The sequence below is a fragment of the Manihot esculenta genome, chromosome 3, assembly GCF_001659605.2.
Source record: "Manihot esculenta cultivar AM560-2 chromosome 3, M.esculenta_v8, whole genome shotgun sequence".
NCBI lineage: Eukaryota > Viridiplantae > Streptophyta > Magnoliopsida > Malpighiales > Euphorbiaceae > Manihot > Manihot esculenta.
In genome coordinates, this window is record NC_035163.2 from 6,161,982 (window position 1) to 6,177,754 (window position 15,773).

General features: G+C 31.3%; 1 protein-coding gene and 1 long non-coding RNA gene across 3 annotated transcripts; one reads left to right on the top strand and one right to left on the bottom strand.

The window, feature by feature from the left end:
- Window positions 1–3,857: 3,857 nt before the first annotated feature.
- Window positions 3,858–4,770, top strand: LOC110610315. Its single transcript, XR_002487199.2, has 2 exons — window positions 3,858–4,134; window positions 4,669–4,770. It is a non-coding gene; the product is annotated as an uncharacterized LOC110610315 (long non-coding RNA).
- A 2,344-nt stretch (window positions 4,771–7,114) lies between these two features.
- On the bottom strand, window positions 7,115–11,041 carry LOC110610390 (leucine-rich repeat receptor-like serine/threonine-protein kinase SKM1). Of its 2 annotated transcripts, none has more exons than XM_021750299.2 (4): window positions 10,881–11,041; window positions 10,711–10,755; window positions 7,814–10,523; window positions 7,115–7,725 (listed from the first exon to the last, which is right to left on the bottom strand). In XM_021750299.2, the coding sequence occupies exons 3-4, from the start codon at window positions 10,359–10,361 to the stop codon at window positions 7,364–7,366; spliced, it is 2,910 nt and encodes a 969-aa protein (XP_021605991.1). In that variant the 5' UTR covers window positions 10,362–10,523; window positions 10,711–10,755; window positions 10,881–11,041; the 3' UTR covers window positions 7,115–7,363. The 2 variants fall into 2 exon arrangements, with proteins under 2 accessions (XP_021605991.1, XP_021605990.1); XM_021750298.2 differs by having other exon boundaries at window positions 7,115–7,728; window positions 10,881–11,040.
- Between the last annotated feature and the right edge of the window lie 4,732 nt (window positions 11,042–15,773).

Genomic DNA, 15,773 nt, shown 5'->3' on the forward strand with positions numbered 1-15,773 from the left:
TTTTAAATCCAAAAATTTCGATTAAATTGAACTGAACCGAAATCACCAATACTATGTCGTCTTCAATAGTTCCTTTATTTGCCCTAGATCTAAAAGTCATCTCGTTCTCATCCACGGCCCACAAAGTCACGCATTCACGCTATCCCTTCCAGATTCCACGCCGCCTTCTCTCACCACACTCACAGTGCCTGTACCTCCATCCATCACTTCCAACGGCGCTTCCACCGTCTAACCTCCACTCTCCTCCTAGCGACATCGATTGATTGACCATCGTCGGGTAACTCGGCTTGTATGTTGCGGCTGCGTGACTCAGCGACGCCGACTCCTCCTTGCCTTAATCCTCCGTTGCTCTCTAGTCTCTCTCTCCGTGCAATCGTTGGCGCCGCATCGGCCATCGCTTGTCGCTGCTGTCGTGTGCTGTTGTGTGACTTGTGTCGTACATCAGCATCGTTGTCGTGCTGTTGTACATCTCTCGCGCCTTCTAGGAGGAAGTTGGCTTGCTCGCTACTGGGGCCCCAAATCAAACAGAACCAGATCGGTTCAAAACTGAAATAACTGAACTTAAAAATTCCATTTCAAAAAAAGAAAAAAAAAAGTTTAAAAATTGATTTAATCGATTGAACCGACCGAATCAAATTGAACTAGATCAGTTCGATTCAATTCGGTTATTACTCTTATTTGGTTTGATTTGATTTTTATAAAATTATTCAATTCGATTTTTGATTATTTCAGTTCGATTTGATTTTGAACCGAACTGACCAAATGCGCACCCTTAATCATAACTAAATATGTCATCTTATGTTTACAAAGCTAAGACAAAAACTCTTTTACATCCATTCACTTATAAAAATAAGATTTTTTAAGAAATTGATAATTATAGAGTTTTATATTCATATGAATTAACACATGTTGCTTTCCAAAAAAAATCTATGTTAAAAACATAAAAGTGAAATATATTTTGTAATGATTTATTTTTTAAATTATGAATAAACACAAATATATAATTTTTTTAATTAAAAAAAAACGTTAAAGAGTTCAAAAGTAAAATATATATTGTCATCTTTAAATTATGAATAGATACAATTATATATATATATATATATAAAATTCGGGCCGATTTGAAAGGGAGAAAAAGAGAGAAAGAGAGTAAAAAAAGGAAAGGGAGAAGTAAAGCAATCGAGGATTTGAGCTTCAGGTCTTTATTTTTGCTATTTTCATTTGAGTCCTTCTGTTGTTTTTCTGAGATCTTTTTTGTACTTTTTTAGCCCGAGTTTGTTTTGGGTTTTGATTCAACCATTTTTTTTTTCCGCCGTGAATGGATGTGTTAGTGGTTTATTTTTTTTTAATTTTTTTTTAATTATTTTCTATTATTTATCTAGAATCATAAGAAAAAGAAATATTTTATCATTTTCTTGCTTTCTATATAATAGAATACAAAAATTATATAGTACAAGATATGATAAATTATGTTTATAATTATACTATCAATTATTGTCTAGAATCATATTAGAATTGTGCTAACTATGGTTAATCAATAATTAATTATAATTATGGCAGAATATTCTTTACAATATTTTTCCTTATGTATTGTCAAGAATTCAAAGCTGGACTTGTGACAAATTTGCTATTTATTGGATTTATTCTCAAGGGTTTCGATGGTTGCTTCTAGTGTGGAGGATAGTTGTTTGCGTGATATCGGTATTTCTGAGAACGCATTGATGTATCAAGTGGTTTACGCTTTCAGTGGGCTTCTTCGGCTAGACTCTGCGATGTTTTCTCCCTTCGTTTGCTTGGTTTGTCTGTAGTTGATTCTTACCAATTGCCTGTCTCCTCTCTTTGTTTGCATGTTGGGTGTACTGCTTCTATTTGCTCTTCATTTTGTTGTTACGATGATTCCACTTGGGTTCACTTCAATTTGGATTTGCTCAATTTTCGTTTGGTGTCACTGTGTGTGGATCGGTGCAGTGGCAGTGTGGCAGTATTGGTGTCTGTGGGTGATGCGGTTTAGTTTTATTAATTTTATTTGTATTTTTTTCGTCTAGTAGTTGAATTTGGTTAATTTGGTTGGTATTGATTTATTTTTTTATTTGGTTTGTTTGGTTGATAACAGTTGAGGATTGGATTTTGGTATTCTTCAGTAGTCCTCTTTGTACTTTTACACCAGCCTTTAGTCAAGTTAAATGCAATTCTAACATACATTGATAAAAAAAAATACAATCATATAATTTTTTTTTAATTTTAAAATTACAAATTATAATCTATTATTAACAAGTCAACCACATTCATATTTTTTTTTTATAGAAAATAAAAAGTAATAGTTTCTTGTAAAGTTTAAAAAAAAAAAATGAAGCTGCTTCTCATAAATACACAGGACCTTAAGTTTTCACATTCCTTTTCCTCCTAATTTAAAAAAAAAAAAATTAGGCAATACTAAAATATTTTTTTTTAAAATTAAAATATTATTTTACCGTCTTTCTTTCTTTTTTCTTTTAAAAATATCAAATGTTCGTTTGTTGAAATAGAGAGATAAATATGATATCAATTTATGATTGCATAAAAAAGAAATTCATTAAGAAAAATTATATCAGAAATAAATTCTAGAGACTTAAACGTATAATTTGGTATCTGAGAACCCCAAATAATAATATATACTCCTCGTTTCATATAATAATTTTGTAAAAAAAGAATTTAAATAAATTTTTATAAAATTATTTATAATTTTATTTCTACATATAATTAGAATTTTTCAATTTAAAAAATTTTAAATTTTTTTTTTTAAAAAATTATAAAATTTAATTAAATTCTTATAAATTTTATATTTTCAAACCCATAAAATAGAATTTAAAAAAATTACAATGGGATAATTGGCTTGTGGCAATCAAGCGTTCCACACGATATTTTTGTTCTCGTTGAGTTTATTTTAGAATACCTACATTATCTTTAATAGATATAACACATCAGTCCCGACGTTGTTATTTTAACAAATATAACGCTTTAATTAAATTCTCCACTTAGTAATGTCTTCCATTCGTATCAGTCCCGACGTCGTTATTTTAACAGATATAACGCTCTAATTAAACTCTCCATTTAGTAATGTCTTCCATTCGGATTAGTCCCGACATCGTTATTTTAACAGATATAATGCTTTAATTAAATTCTCCACTTAGTAATGTCTTCCATTCGTATCAGTCCCGACGTCGTTATTTTAACAGATATAACGCTCTAATTAAACTCTTCACTTAGTAATGTCTTCCATTCAGATCAGTCTCAACGTCGTTATTTTAAAGAAATTAGAGTGTTAAAAGCAAACCTATTAGTAAAATATGTTGAATTTGAATATGCATGGATCAAAGTAAGTGGCCCAGAAAACCTTTTTCAGGCTTTTTTATCAATCTCGACCTTCGCATCAATATGCTCAAATTATGTAAATTGTTTATTTATCTGGAAGATAGCTAAAATTCAACTTACTATCCCAATCCCTGATTTACAATTTAAAATTTTTTATTTCCAATTAATCTTTAAATTTATTTGATTTTAAATAAGAATTTTAAGCTCTTTAAATTAGGATTATGATAGTAAGGGTTAAATTTTTTTTAAATATAACGTTAATACTAATGGTTTAAATAATATTAAAAATATAATTTTTTTATTAACTTTTTAAATTATATTCATTTTAATATATTAAATTTTATTAAATATTAAAAGATATTTTAAAAGATTTTTTTAGAAATAAGATATAATTTTGGGACTAAGTGTAAGAATGAGAATATGTAGAAAGAAAGAAAGAAGCCAAAGAGTCCTTTGCATGGTCTCGAAAGACTATAATTGATATGTTGAGGCTTTTTAAAATAAAAACAGTTTCCAATATTATTTCTCTGCCAACCCAACATAGCTAGTTTGCTCCTTATAATGTCAGCTAGTTTAAATTTTTATGTTTAGACTTATCTCTGTTGGAATCTTCTAACTATGCAAGCCCAGCAAAAAGAGAAAAAGCTAGATAAGAGTTGTGTCAATACATCATCATTGCTTAGAGAAGAAGAAGAAGAGAAGAATGGGAAAGAAAAAGAAAAGAAAATAAAAGAAAACACAGGCATCATCATTACAATATTGAAGAAAAAGTGCGTCACAAGAAAGGTTATGGCCAAGCATGCATGCATGGTTGGAAAATGTTTCATATTTTGACATCCTTTTTCCTTTGTAATTAACCTAAGTGGGTCTGAATTGTATTATTCATCCATGTTCGTTCCTTTCCAAATTGTCGTCTCTTTTTCGTCGTCTTCTTCATTTTTTTTAGCTTAAAAACCCACAAGTTGATTGTATGAAATTGGAAAGGAAAGATGCAGAAATTTTTGACAGTTTAGAGATGAGATGGGATAGGGAAAGATCGAAGAATGTGAATGAGTAGCTAGCTTTTAGGTTTGAATTATTGGGAAGAATATCCAATTAATGGAAAAATTTTATCGTTTTATTGTTTGCTTATGTGAAATAATAGGATCAGATTTTCTTCATGATTTAAATAAGGAAATAAAAGTGCAGAAAGAGGAAGAAAAGCAATCATTCGTTTTGGATTCTCTTATTGATATGTAGTTATAAAATGTTTACTAAAAAAAAAAAATAATTCTGTTTTTCCTTAAACGAGATTGAGGGTTTTTTTTTTTTTTTTTCAAGTCGGAGGAAGATGCGGATGTAGGAACAGCCAAACAAAAAGCAGCACAAGATCAGCTGGTAGATCTCACCAGCCTAGGCCATGACAAGCCATGCAGATCAGCCTATTCAGCCATTGAACACAACATGATCAAGAGGAGGACACTGCAGAAGTTGAAAACAAAAACTAGCATCAACAGCTATGAGATTTTTTGTTGACCATGAATGCCATTGTCTGTGAAGAACTGTTGAAATGTGAGGCCAAAAGAATGTAACTTCACTGTCTCTGTAGAAAGTGTAAAGCCTTTTTTTCATTAATCCACATATGCAAATGCAGCTTTTAACCATTTCTTGGCTTTTTTTTTTCTTTACACTTCTTTTTTCTTTCAAATTCTAAAGAGAATGATAGATAAAGGACAAACAATATGATTAAACCATCAGAAAAACGTATAGTAAATGCAGAAGTAGTGGTCCCTAGGAGCATGAGTGTTGTTGTTGGGTTGCTCCTTGACCTAACTCTCCCTGATCATGACACCATTCGATTCCATTGTTTTCCCTTTTCATGATGTATCTCCAGGGCATAACAGAACTGTATCAACTAAATGTATAGGATTTTATGGGGCACAAGTAAAATATCATTGTTAATTAAAGAAAAAATATATTATAGTTTTACTTTTTTATTTTAGGGTTTATAATTTTATTTGTATTAAATTAGTAATTAACTGATATAATTTTCATATTAACATTATTAACATTTTTAACCGCATTTAAAAATTACCTTGCCAACCGTGCGATACTATAAATATTAAAATTTTAACCGCATTAAAATTTTATTTATTATATTAATATTTATCGTAAATATTAGAAAATTGTCGCTATTTTATAAATATTATTTTATTATAAATTGAAAAACATATTATGTTTTTTATATTTTTCCTATAAAAAAAATATATATTGAGTCTATTAAAATTTAATGCACTTAATTATTAAATATAGTTCTTACTAGTTAAAGACATATTATTCATATGGTACACTCATATTAAAAAGTTTAATTTTTAATATTTTTTAAAAAGGGATTTATAGAAAAAGTAAATGGAATAATTCACTAAAAAAATAAAAATATAGCTACATGGCTTCATTGATAATAGATTAATAATTTAATAATAAATATTTTAAATAATGGATAATTTATTTTAATAATATTTTTCATAATTTAAATAATTCTTATTTATGTCATAGTATACATATAATCTATTACTTAAAATCATTGTAGGTCTCAGCAAAGCCAATTCAAGTGTACATAAAATTATTACACATGATTTATTTCTTCTGGTTACATCACCTTTAATGGTCAATGTACAGGAAAATTGGACCCTCCAGATTGTCTCGCACATGGGAAATCGGAAATGCATGATGCATTCGCATAGGAGGGTTAATAACAGAAGTCGAAGCACACCGTCACTCCTAATCACGATTCACAAAAGCACTTTAATAATGTTCAATACCAAAAACAACGTACCCAAACACACTTTACTAGTTATTAGCTCCGCGACAAAAACATTAAAGATAAATTATACTCTCAATGTTCAATAATTTTTTATCACTTTAATTTGTACGTATATTAAAATAAATAAATTTTTTTATTAATTTTTCTATCATGTTTTAAAAATGTTAAATTTTATTAAATAAATTTTAATGCGGAATAATTAATCTTAAAATTTATCATAAATTTAGATCGAACTTAACTTTTACCGTTGAACTTCATAAGATGTGCATAATAGTTTTTTGAAAGGAAAACTTTAAGATGCATAACTTTAAAATTCACAAACTTAGTCTGATGGTAATTACAATAAATCTGAGAGATCTTAGATTCTATTTCCTCAATTCCTAATTTTTAATTTAAAAAAGAAAAATAAATAACTTTTTGTGACGAAATCCATAAGTCTATCACAAAATTTGAAATAAAAATTTCATTTTATATTTTATTTTTTTTTATATTTTTAAAATTTTTTACATTAGAGATTTATTTTGCTATTATAAATAGTTTGTTTTTAATCGTTTGAGATATTTTTTAATTTTTGAGAATTTAATAAGAAATTTCGGTTTTTAATATTTTATTTTCTAAATTTCGTTTTAACAAAATGTTATTGATTAAAAGTCTTGTAGTGTAAATGGTCCCATTTCAAGTTTTTTAAATTAATATAAGTCTATCACTTTCATATTATATATATCGAGATGTATGATACGAATTTTTTTTAATTAAAAATTTTAAATTTAAATATTAAATTTAAAATATTTTTAAAATTTAAGAGAGAGTATTTTGTCTGAGATGGATTTGTTTGTCATGATATATTCAAATTAATCTAAGACTAATTAATAGTTATGTTTTATAAGTTTAGAAGTCAAATGAGATGCAATTACAAGTAAAGACATTGAGCCACTTTCCAAGTAAAAATCAGGAGTCAAATGATACATGTTGTTGAAGAAATAAATTTTATTTTTTAATAAAAGAAAAATTATAATTTTCACATAATGGGATTTAGTATCTACATTGTTACACTCACTAGTATGTCAAACTTAACATCATCAAACAAAACATTTGACTAATAACCATAATTTTTTAACAATTTATCAAGCTAGAAAATCAACATAAGAAGGAAAATTTAAAAAAAATAAAAATAAAAAAAAACTCAAACGAAAATTATACATGATGAAAAACCTACAAACTAGATGAAGGGAAGTTTAGGAGAGAAACACAAGAGCTTGTCCTCAAAGCTGAGTGAAGGACTTTTAACACATCGTGTGAAGATGGTCGAGCTGCAGAGTCGGTGGCTGTGCAATGGAGAGCTAAATTCATGGTTCGAACCATCTCATTCTTGTTAACTAATGCTTCTTCTTTGATCATTGGATCAATCCATCTGTCTAGATGGTAATCGGAGTAGCAATACCTGATCCATTCTACGATGCTTTGATGGACGCCAAATTCACAATCGGCCGAATTTTTCCCGGTTAATAGCTCCATCAGGATGAAACCAAATTCATATATGTCACTCTTCTCATTGGTATCTTTTGAGTTATTAACTTCTACAAAAGAAATCTTTGTATAAATGAAATAAAAATAATAAAAAACAATGTGAGAGTATGAATTTTGAATATGCCATGTACGCACCAGGGGCAACGTAGGCGGAAGAAGTGAAGCACTTGGCGTCAATGGAAAGCTGGTCAGGAAGGCTCAGTCTCAGGCGAGGCTCACCTTTTCCGTCAACCATTATTTTCTCCGTTGACTTGTAGCCAACTAGAACTGTCGGCGAACAATAGCTATGCAAGAACCGGAGAGCTTTCGCAATTCCGACGGCGATCTTCCGCCGCCGTTCCCAACTCAAATTCGGAAGAATTTCACTTAAATTTGTACCGTCTACGTACTCGTAGATCAAATATGCAACCTTGTCGGAACGACATGCTCCAATTAAGTTGACGATATTTGGATGCTGAAGCTTACCAAATTCAGCAATCTCAGGCCAAAAATTTGACGGGATTAATAATTTCACATCATTTATTTCCTTTACCACGAACTGCATGTCGTTTATGATGGACTTCCCTTTGTATGAGAGCCCTTTCTTGCCCCTGTGAATGATATTTTCTTCTTTCTTGGAGGAAAAAATATCATCGATTGTTACAGATTTTGATGCCTTGGGATGAAAGAATTGCAATTCCCATATCCCATCTTCATTTTCCACAGTTTTCATCTCTAGATTCTTTTGTCCTCGAATCAAGAAAATTCCAAAGGCAGCAAGAGAAAAAACCATTGTCGCACCAAGAATACAAGCAACAAAATACCACCTCGTTGGATTCTTTACACTTCTGCATGGAGGCAAGCCAACGGAAGTATCACCGCGGCAAAGTTCATTACCGGCAACTGCACTTACATTTATGGCAAGAAAAGCTCCTGTGGATGGTAAACTACCATGAAAATGATTGTGTGAGATGTTGACTAGGAGAAGCGATTCTGCTCCTCCTAAACTTGGTGGTATTTCTCCTGATAATTGATTCTGTGATAAATCAAGCTGTCCAAGAACTGTCATTCCAGAAAAACTAGCTGGAATTTGGCCACTAAGCTGATTGTGGCTGAGGTCTAGACTCACAAGCTTGTTGCATGAAGATAACTCATCTGGGATTTCACCAGAGAGCTCGTTTCCACTTAGCTTCAGTTGCACTAGCTCTGGGAAACTACCGTAAGTACGAGGAATAGTACCTGAAAAACTGTTTTCGGACAAGTCCAAGGTCTCAATCTGGTCGCTGCCAAATGAATCAGGCAAGCCTCCAAAAAATCTGTTCCTTGACAAACTCAACACTTGAAGGGAAGCCATCTCCCAGTTATTGGAATCAATCCTGCCTGAGAAATTGTTGCTTGAGATATCCAAGAAGTACACAAGTGGCAGTTTGGCGAACTCTGCTGGGAATTCACCAGATAAATTATTGCCTTGGAGACGTACTCGCTGCAAGCTTTTGCAAGTACTCAAGCTCATGGGAATTTCACCATGAAGTGAATTTGAGAAGAGAATGAGCTTAAAGAGATTGCCTGAGTTGCATAGACCTTCTGGGATTTTTCCAGTGAGAGAATTTGTGGAAAGGTCTACTACGGTGAGATTATTTTGCTTCCCAAGACCTTTTGGAATCTCATCATAAAAGTTGTTAGACCAAAGCTGAAGGACTTGGAGACGAGGCAAAGAACTTAAAGCACTGGGGATTTTTCCAGTGAAGTTGTTGGAGAAAAGATGAAGAATCTCCAAGTTTTGCAACTGAACTATGAGTTCTGGAATCTCACCCGAGAGAGAATTATCGCTAAGATCAAGTGAAATCAACCTCTTGATACCAAAAATGGATGTTGGAATTGAACCTGTAAGCTTGTTCTGGTAGAGAAAGAGGTAATGAAGATTTGTGAGGTTTCCTACAGAGGATGGAATTGATCCTGTGAGGTTGTTGTAGACAAGATCAAGATGATTCAAAGAAGTTAATTCCCCAATTTCCTTTGGAATTTGGCCTGAAAGATTGTTGTAGCCCAGGTAAATCCATTTTAGGCTCTTCATTTGTGCCAATTCTCGTGGAATTTGACCAACTAATTGATTTGAAGCCAGAGTCAAGAATTCCAAGCTTGTTATATTTGTTATAGAGATTGGAATTGTGCCCACCAAAACATTTCCACCAAGATCAAGAAACTTTAGACTCGAAAAGGATCCAATTTCCTGTGGAATTTTCCCTGAAAGCATATTGTTAGATAGATCAAGTTTCTCCAGGCAGGGAACTGAACCCTTTGGTATAGAGCCAGTGAAATTATTGTTACTGAGATTGAGGTATTGAAGCGAAGTGCTAGAGAAAATGCCATAAGGAATTTCTCCAGAGAGCTGATTGCTTGAGAGATTTATAGTTTCAATATATGGCAACTGAAAGATTGACGAGGAAAGATTTCCAGAGATGTTTTTCCCTGAGAGATCAATGACCTTAATGTGAGAGGAGTTGTTGCAAGTGACGCCTTGCCACTTGCAGAAAGTAACAGAAGGGTTCCAGTTGGAAAGATAATGCAAAGGATCATTGATGGAATATTTGAAGGACAAGAGAAGCTCAAGTTCTTCTTCTGCATGTAACATGCGACAATTCAAGAACAAGAACATTAATATGAACATCATTGGACATGTTTGATCAGGTTCTTTCTTGACCATCTCAGCTAGCTGATAATTCTATAACATCTACACGTAATAAGAGCTGAAATCGAAGAACCAAAGAGGACTAAAAACAGAAAGAGATTGAAGAATTCTTATATTAATAACGAACCCGTCTTTCTTCAAAACAAGATATCCAGCTTACATTCCTCGGATCTGAAGCTGTTAAAGGGCAAGAAAAAATTATACATCAACACAAATTTCCATATACAAGGAATCTTTCTTCAAGATGTTCACCATAAAATTAATGTGTAATAGTAAGTGCTTTTAATATTTGTTTTGATAATTAACAGAAACAAATAGTAATCAGAAAACAGTTGATTAAACCAGAAAATAAGGATGAACTTACTAAAGCTAACTTGCAAGTATCCAGTTGAACTTAGCACTCCAAATCCTGTGGCAACCCAAACAAAAAAAATAAAATAAAATTAAGGAACGCCCACCTTCAGCAAAGAAGACAAATATCCCATGAAGGATGAAAATGGAACAGAAGTTAAGGTAAAGTTTCTGGTAACTTACCAAAGTATCATCATTGGAGAACACGAAATTCAAAGACTAAGAAGAAGTTGATGATGAAAGAAAACTTGGATTGAAAGAGAAGAAAGGGTTAAAATTTTTAAGTAACATTCATGTTGTGAGGAACATATAGGCTAGGGTGAGAGAGGAAGGGGAGATTTGAGTGCATAAATAGATGATAGTTAAAGGGCATAAAACAAGGCATTGAATTGTGAAATAATTACAAAAGTGCACCTTGACTTTCTTTCAATGAAGTTTGAACACGAACGGTTGAAAGGGAAACAGGGACAGATGTTGGAAAAGCCTCTGATTTTGTCGGATATTACCAAAATGCTCTTTTGACTGACTTGGGATAATGACGAGGATTTCTGTAACCGTTGAAAAGCTTCAAAGTTTTTTTATAGGGCATGGAGATATGCCTTTCGTCTTGCATTTATTTACCACAACGAGACTCATGTAATCCCATATGGGTGCTTCGAGAAGAGAGTTGTTTTTCTATTTGTAAACACAATGTTTGATTAGAGGAGCCATCATTGCATCAATTGGCTAGAACAAATTCAATGATGAAATGTCAAAATGATGTTTGGTAAAAGTAAAACAGTGTTTCCCTAGACATGTTAATTAATCAAGTACATAATTATATAATTTAATGGGTAACATATGCAGCTTGATATGAAGATTCGTTATACTCCATCCATCCTATTAATTTGAAGAATTATTTTTTAAAATTTCAAAATATTTTATATTTAAAATTTTAAATTGAAATCTCAAATTAAATTAGAAAAGATATGTATAAAAGAATGAATTTTTGAAATAGAGTGGGAGTATTTAAAAAAAATTAATAGTTATTTCAAATAATAAAATAGATAAACCTATAAATCTTTGAATATCCCAATGAAATTCAAACTTCCGACGTGTTAATTGTGATGTTCTGAGATCTAGAAAATAAGGTTTACAGTAATTGAGTAAATTTGGATGGAGAGGAGGGTATTTCTTTCCTTTTATTCCTTTTCATTTATCTGCTAGTGACGCTTAATGGCCTCTCTGCTACAATGCCACCTGTCTCTGTCACATAGGTTCGTACGTACGGAAGTATCAGACTCCCTCTTTACGCCATACGGCCATTCAATTCCTTCTGGTATGTGAGTAGTGCTACGAAGTGAATGGACCTGCTATTGTCCATTATGTCATATCATCGGGTTTGATTTTTTCCCACTGAATCCGAACTTACAGGTGACCTGGTCTGTCCGTATTTTTAAATCAAGATCTGAGGGGTTGAGCTGTTCGGCCTAAACGACTGCCGGGCTTTGGGCCGGTTCTGTATTGAATAGAACAAAACCCAAGGGTCATCAAATTGAAAGTGGTTCCAATATTAGAATCTTGGGGCAATCAGATATCAACACCTTTAGTCTCTTCTGAATCGGCAGCCACAAGATGTATAGATCCTTATTAATGCTGATATATATATATATATATATATATATATATCTTAATGATGAAGCTTCGCTGGAATTCTCTAATCATTAAAGCATCTATCAATGTGTTGTCATTGGTTATTTACAAAACTTTGTCTGACAAAATTATGACAAATTATTAGTTCATATTATTCCTTTTCCCATCTCTTTTCTCCACCTTAAATTACACAAGTATATGGTAGCCATGATAACTTTGGGGTTAAAAACTTAACTAAATCTCCGAGATATATTGATTTATAGTATGAAATGATAATGATGTCAGGAAATTTTCAGTTGGGACAGAAGAGTAAATATAGAACAGAAAGGAGGGTTTCTAGGCAGAGAAAAAGTGGTGAAAACTTCACAGCAGAACCCTTTTGCTTGGATTGTATATAATTGTGTTGGATTCTCCACCTCAGTAGAAAGGAATTGAAAGAGTATAAACACAAAATGAGGCAAAGAGGAATGAGAAGGAACATACAAAAAGTGGTCTAAATTTTAAAAAAGAAAGCAAAGAAAAGTAGCAAGAAAGGAAGAGAGTGCAGAGCAGAGAACAGGGAAGAATCAATCAATCCAAGAAAAATTAAAATGAAAGTGGGGTGTCTTTATGCTATAGTGTTGCACTGATGCTCCTGCACATCACTCTTTTTTTTTTTTGTCTTGAAGAAGGAGAAGAACAAAGGGACCCACCATCTCTTTCTCGAAGGAATATACAGTGTGTAGTCTTTGTCATCGTAGGCATGCCGTGTGCTCATCTCCATTTCCTAGGGTTTCACAGCACTCTCTCTTTTTTATTCATTCAAGAGATATTAAATTTACTACATAAAATGGGAAATTTATTTTTTTAAATTAAATATTACTTGTTTAAAAAGGAAGAATGTAAGTCTGCTTATTTTTTATATATATATGAAAAATCTAATATGGGTGGAGTAAATGGAGCAGGAAATCTTTGAAATGGAAGATCATCTTGTTGACTCATATAGCACTATGTCCATGTTTGATCAATTGGCGAGAATGATGAAGATTCAATCTTATCGTGCAAAATCTGTATGTGGTGCAACACTGTCTTCCACTGCTCATGTACTATATATATATATATATATATATATATATATATATATATATATGTGCGTATTGCCACGTTCAGAGACTTCAGCCACCAACTGTTCTAGAATATCTTGATTACTTAAATAAATAAAAAAGAAAAGAATCTCTTATTTTCAAGTTTTGCAGCAACTCGAACTTAATATATATAAATATTATGTGTCACGATCATCATATGCTCATCACCAATTCAGTTCATGATTCTTCTCCCTTCGCAGTTGACAAGATAAAATATTGAAAAATTTCATTTATGCCATTTCTAATCTACAAATATCATTAATGACTGCATTTAAATTCATGTTCAGTGGACTGATTAATTGAATAAAGTGTTACTTTTAAATTTTGAAAGTGTTTTATATTTACTATTTAAATTTGAGATCATTGATTAAAAAGAAATAGACTTGTATTATTACATTTTATTTTTTTAAAAATAATTTTATTCATAGATAAAATTTTATTTTTTAATGATAATATTTTTATTTTTATTTTTTATAAATTAGTTTTAATTTATGAAAATACTGCATTAAATAGAATTTAATTTGGGTATATACACCTATTAGAAAAAAACATTAATTTTATATTGCTTCTTTTTATTGTTTCATTATTTTTATACTATTTGATATTATACTTGATAATGTAATTGAAACATGCACCTTTTCTCATTACTTTTATTTCTCTTTAACCTTAATTGAAATGAGGTAGGCCTGACATGGAGCCGACCCATTTCCCTCGAATAAGGGTCTCTTTATCTTTTTGCAGTAAATGTAGGGTTCTTCGTGTTCTTAATTTAATTACTTAGTGGTCCAAAGTGGATCACTTAACATAAACGTTTTTTTATTTAGTATAAACTATTCAATATTGAAAATTCTCTTAATTCAAATTATCGATATTGAAAATTTATTTGATTTAATTAATTTGAATTCGCGTCGAACAGATTTATTAAAACGGTAAAACACTTATTTTCAAGTTTTTAAAAGTATTCTGTAATTAAAATTTAAAATTTAAAATTTATTGATTTGATTAATTCGGATTTGTGCTAGATAGATTCATTAAAAAAAATAAAACACTTTTTTTAAAGCTGTTTTTGTGCTAGATAAATTCATTAAAAAAAATAAAACACTTTTATTAAAGCTGTTCCGTAATTAAAATTCGAAATTCGAAAATTCTAATTAACAGTGAATAGACCTGCGTCCTTTCATTTCATCCATTCAAAATATTTAATATAAACTTTTAAGTCTTTTTAACTCATTCTTAATTAATTTAGTTAGATGAATGCTATTAGCAATTAGCATTAATAGCTTTTCACTTTTTCCATATGTTCCCTTATTATTATTAATAATCAGTATTATTTTCAGAGAATTGTTGTGATTTTCAATGCATTATGATCTTCAAATGTCGGGCTCAAAGGGTCCACTGAGATTTTATAGCAACTTTAATCGGATTATGATTAGGGTTTTGAGCATCACATGCATGGTGTAAAAGTGTAGAGTTAGTGCCACAACTTCTTGTAAAATTGTTGTGATTTTTCAAAGGAATCGCCAGTATTCTCCCTTTCATCATATAATGTGCACATGAAACCCATTGACGAAGGCTATTGTCATTTGGTGAACTAAGTAGTGGAGCACAATGCAATCAGGGGAGAGGAAAAAAGGAGAGGTGACAGAATTTGTTCCTCCAAGTTTCTATTGAAACATACAATGGCTTGAAAACTGAACTAAAGCACAAGTGGCCAAAAAATATATATTTTTTTAAAGTTGCAGGATGTCATAAACTGATACAACCTAAGTATCAGTTTAAAAAAAATCTAAACCTGAAATTAGAAAGCTAACACCACCATAAATAAATATTAAAATTAAGTCCCTCTGAAAGTTTCGGCCAAACTCACTGGTTCGACTTTCAGAACACCGAAATTCATGGATTTCAGCTCCTAGAGCCAAATCTATTGGATTTCGGCTCTCCAAAGACCCAGACCCAAACTCAATAATTTTGACTTATTAGTATGCCGAGACTCAAAGTTATGGCTTTCTAGGATCGAAACCTCAGATATCAACATGGTGGTATAAAAAGTCCTACAATAATTAGGACTCCAACTTCTATACGAGTGAAATGCTCTCAAAATTAAAAGTGGAGTTCCAATAGAACTCTAGAAGGATAGGCTAAGATAGATTTCAAAAGAAAAAAATAAATTATAATATTATCGAGAGACTACCAACTCATAACCTATAGAAAGGCACCTTTGGTATGTTGTCAATCATATTAATTGTTTTTTCATAGTTTCAATTTGAGTTCTATTATTAACTCAAATATTAGAGAGATTGTCCTCGGTCAACTACTCGAT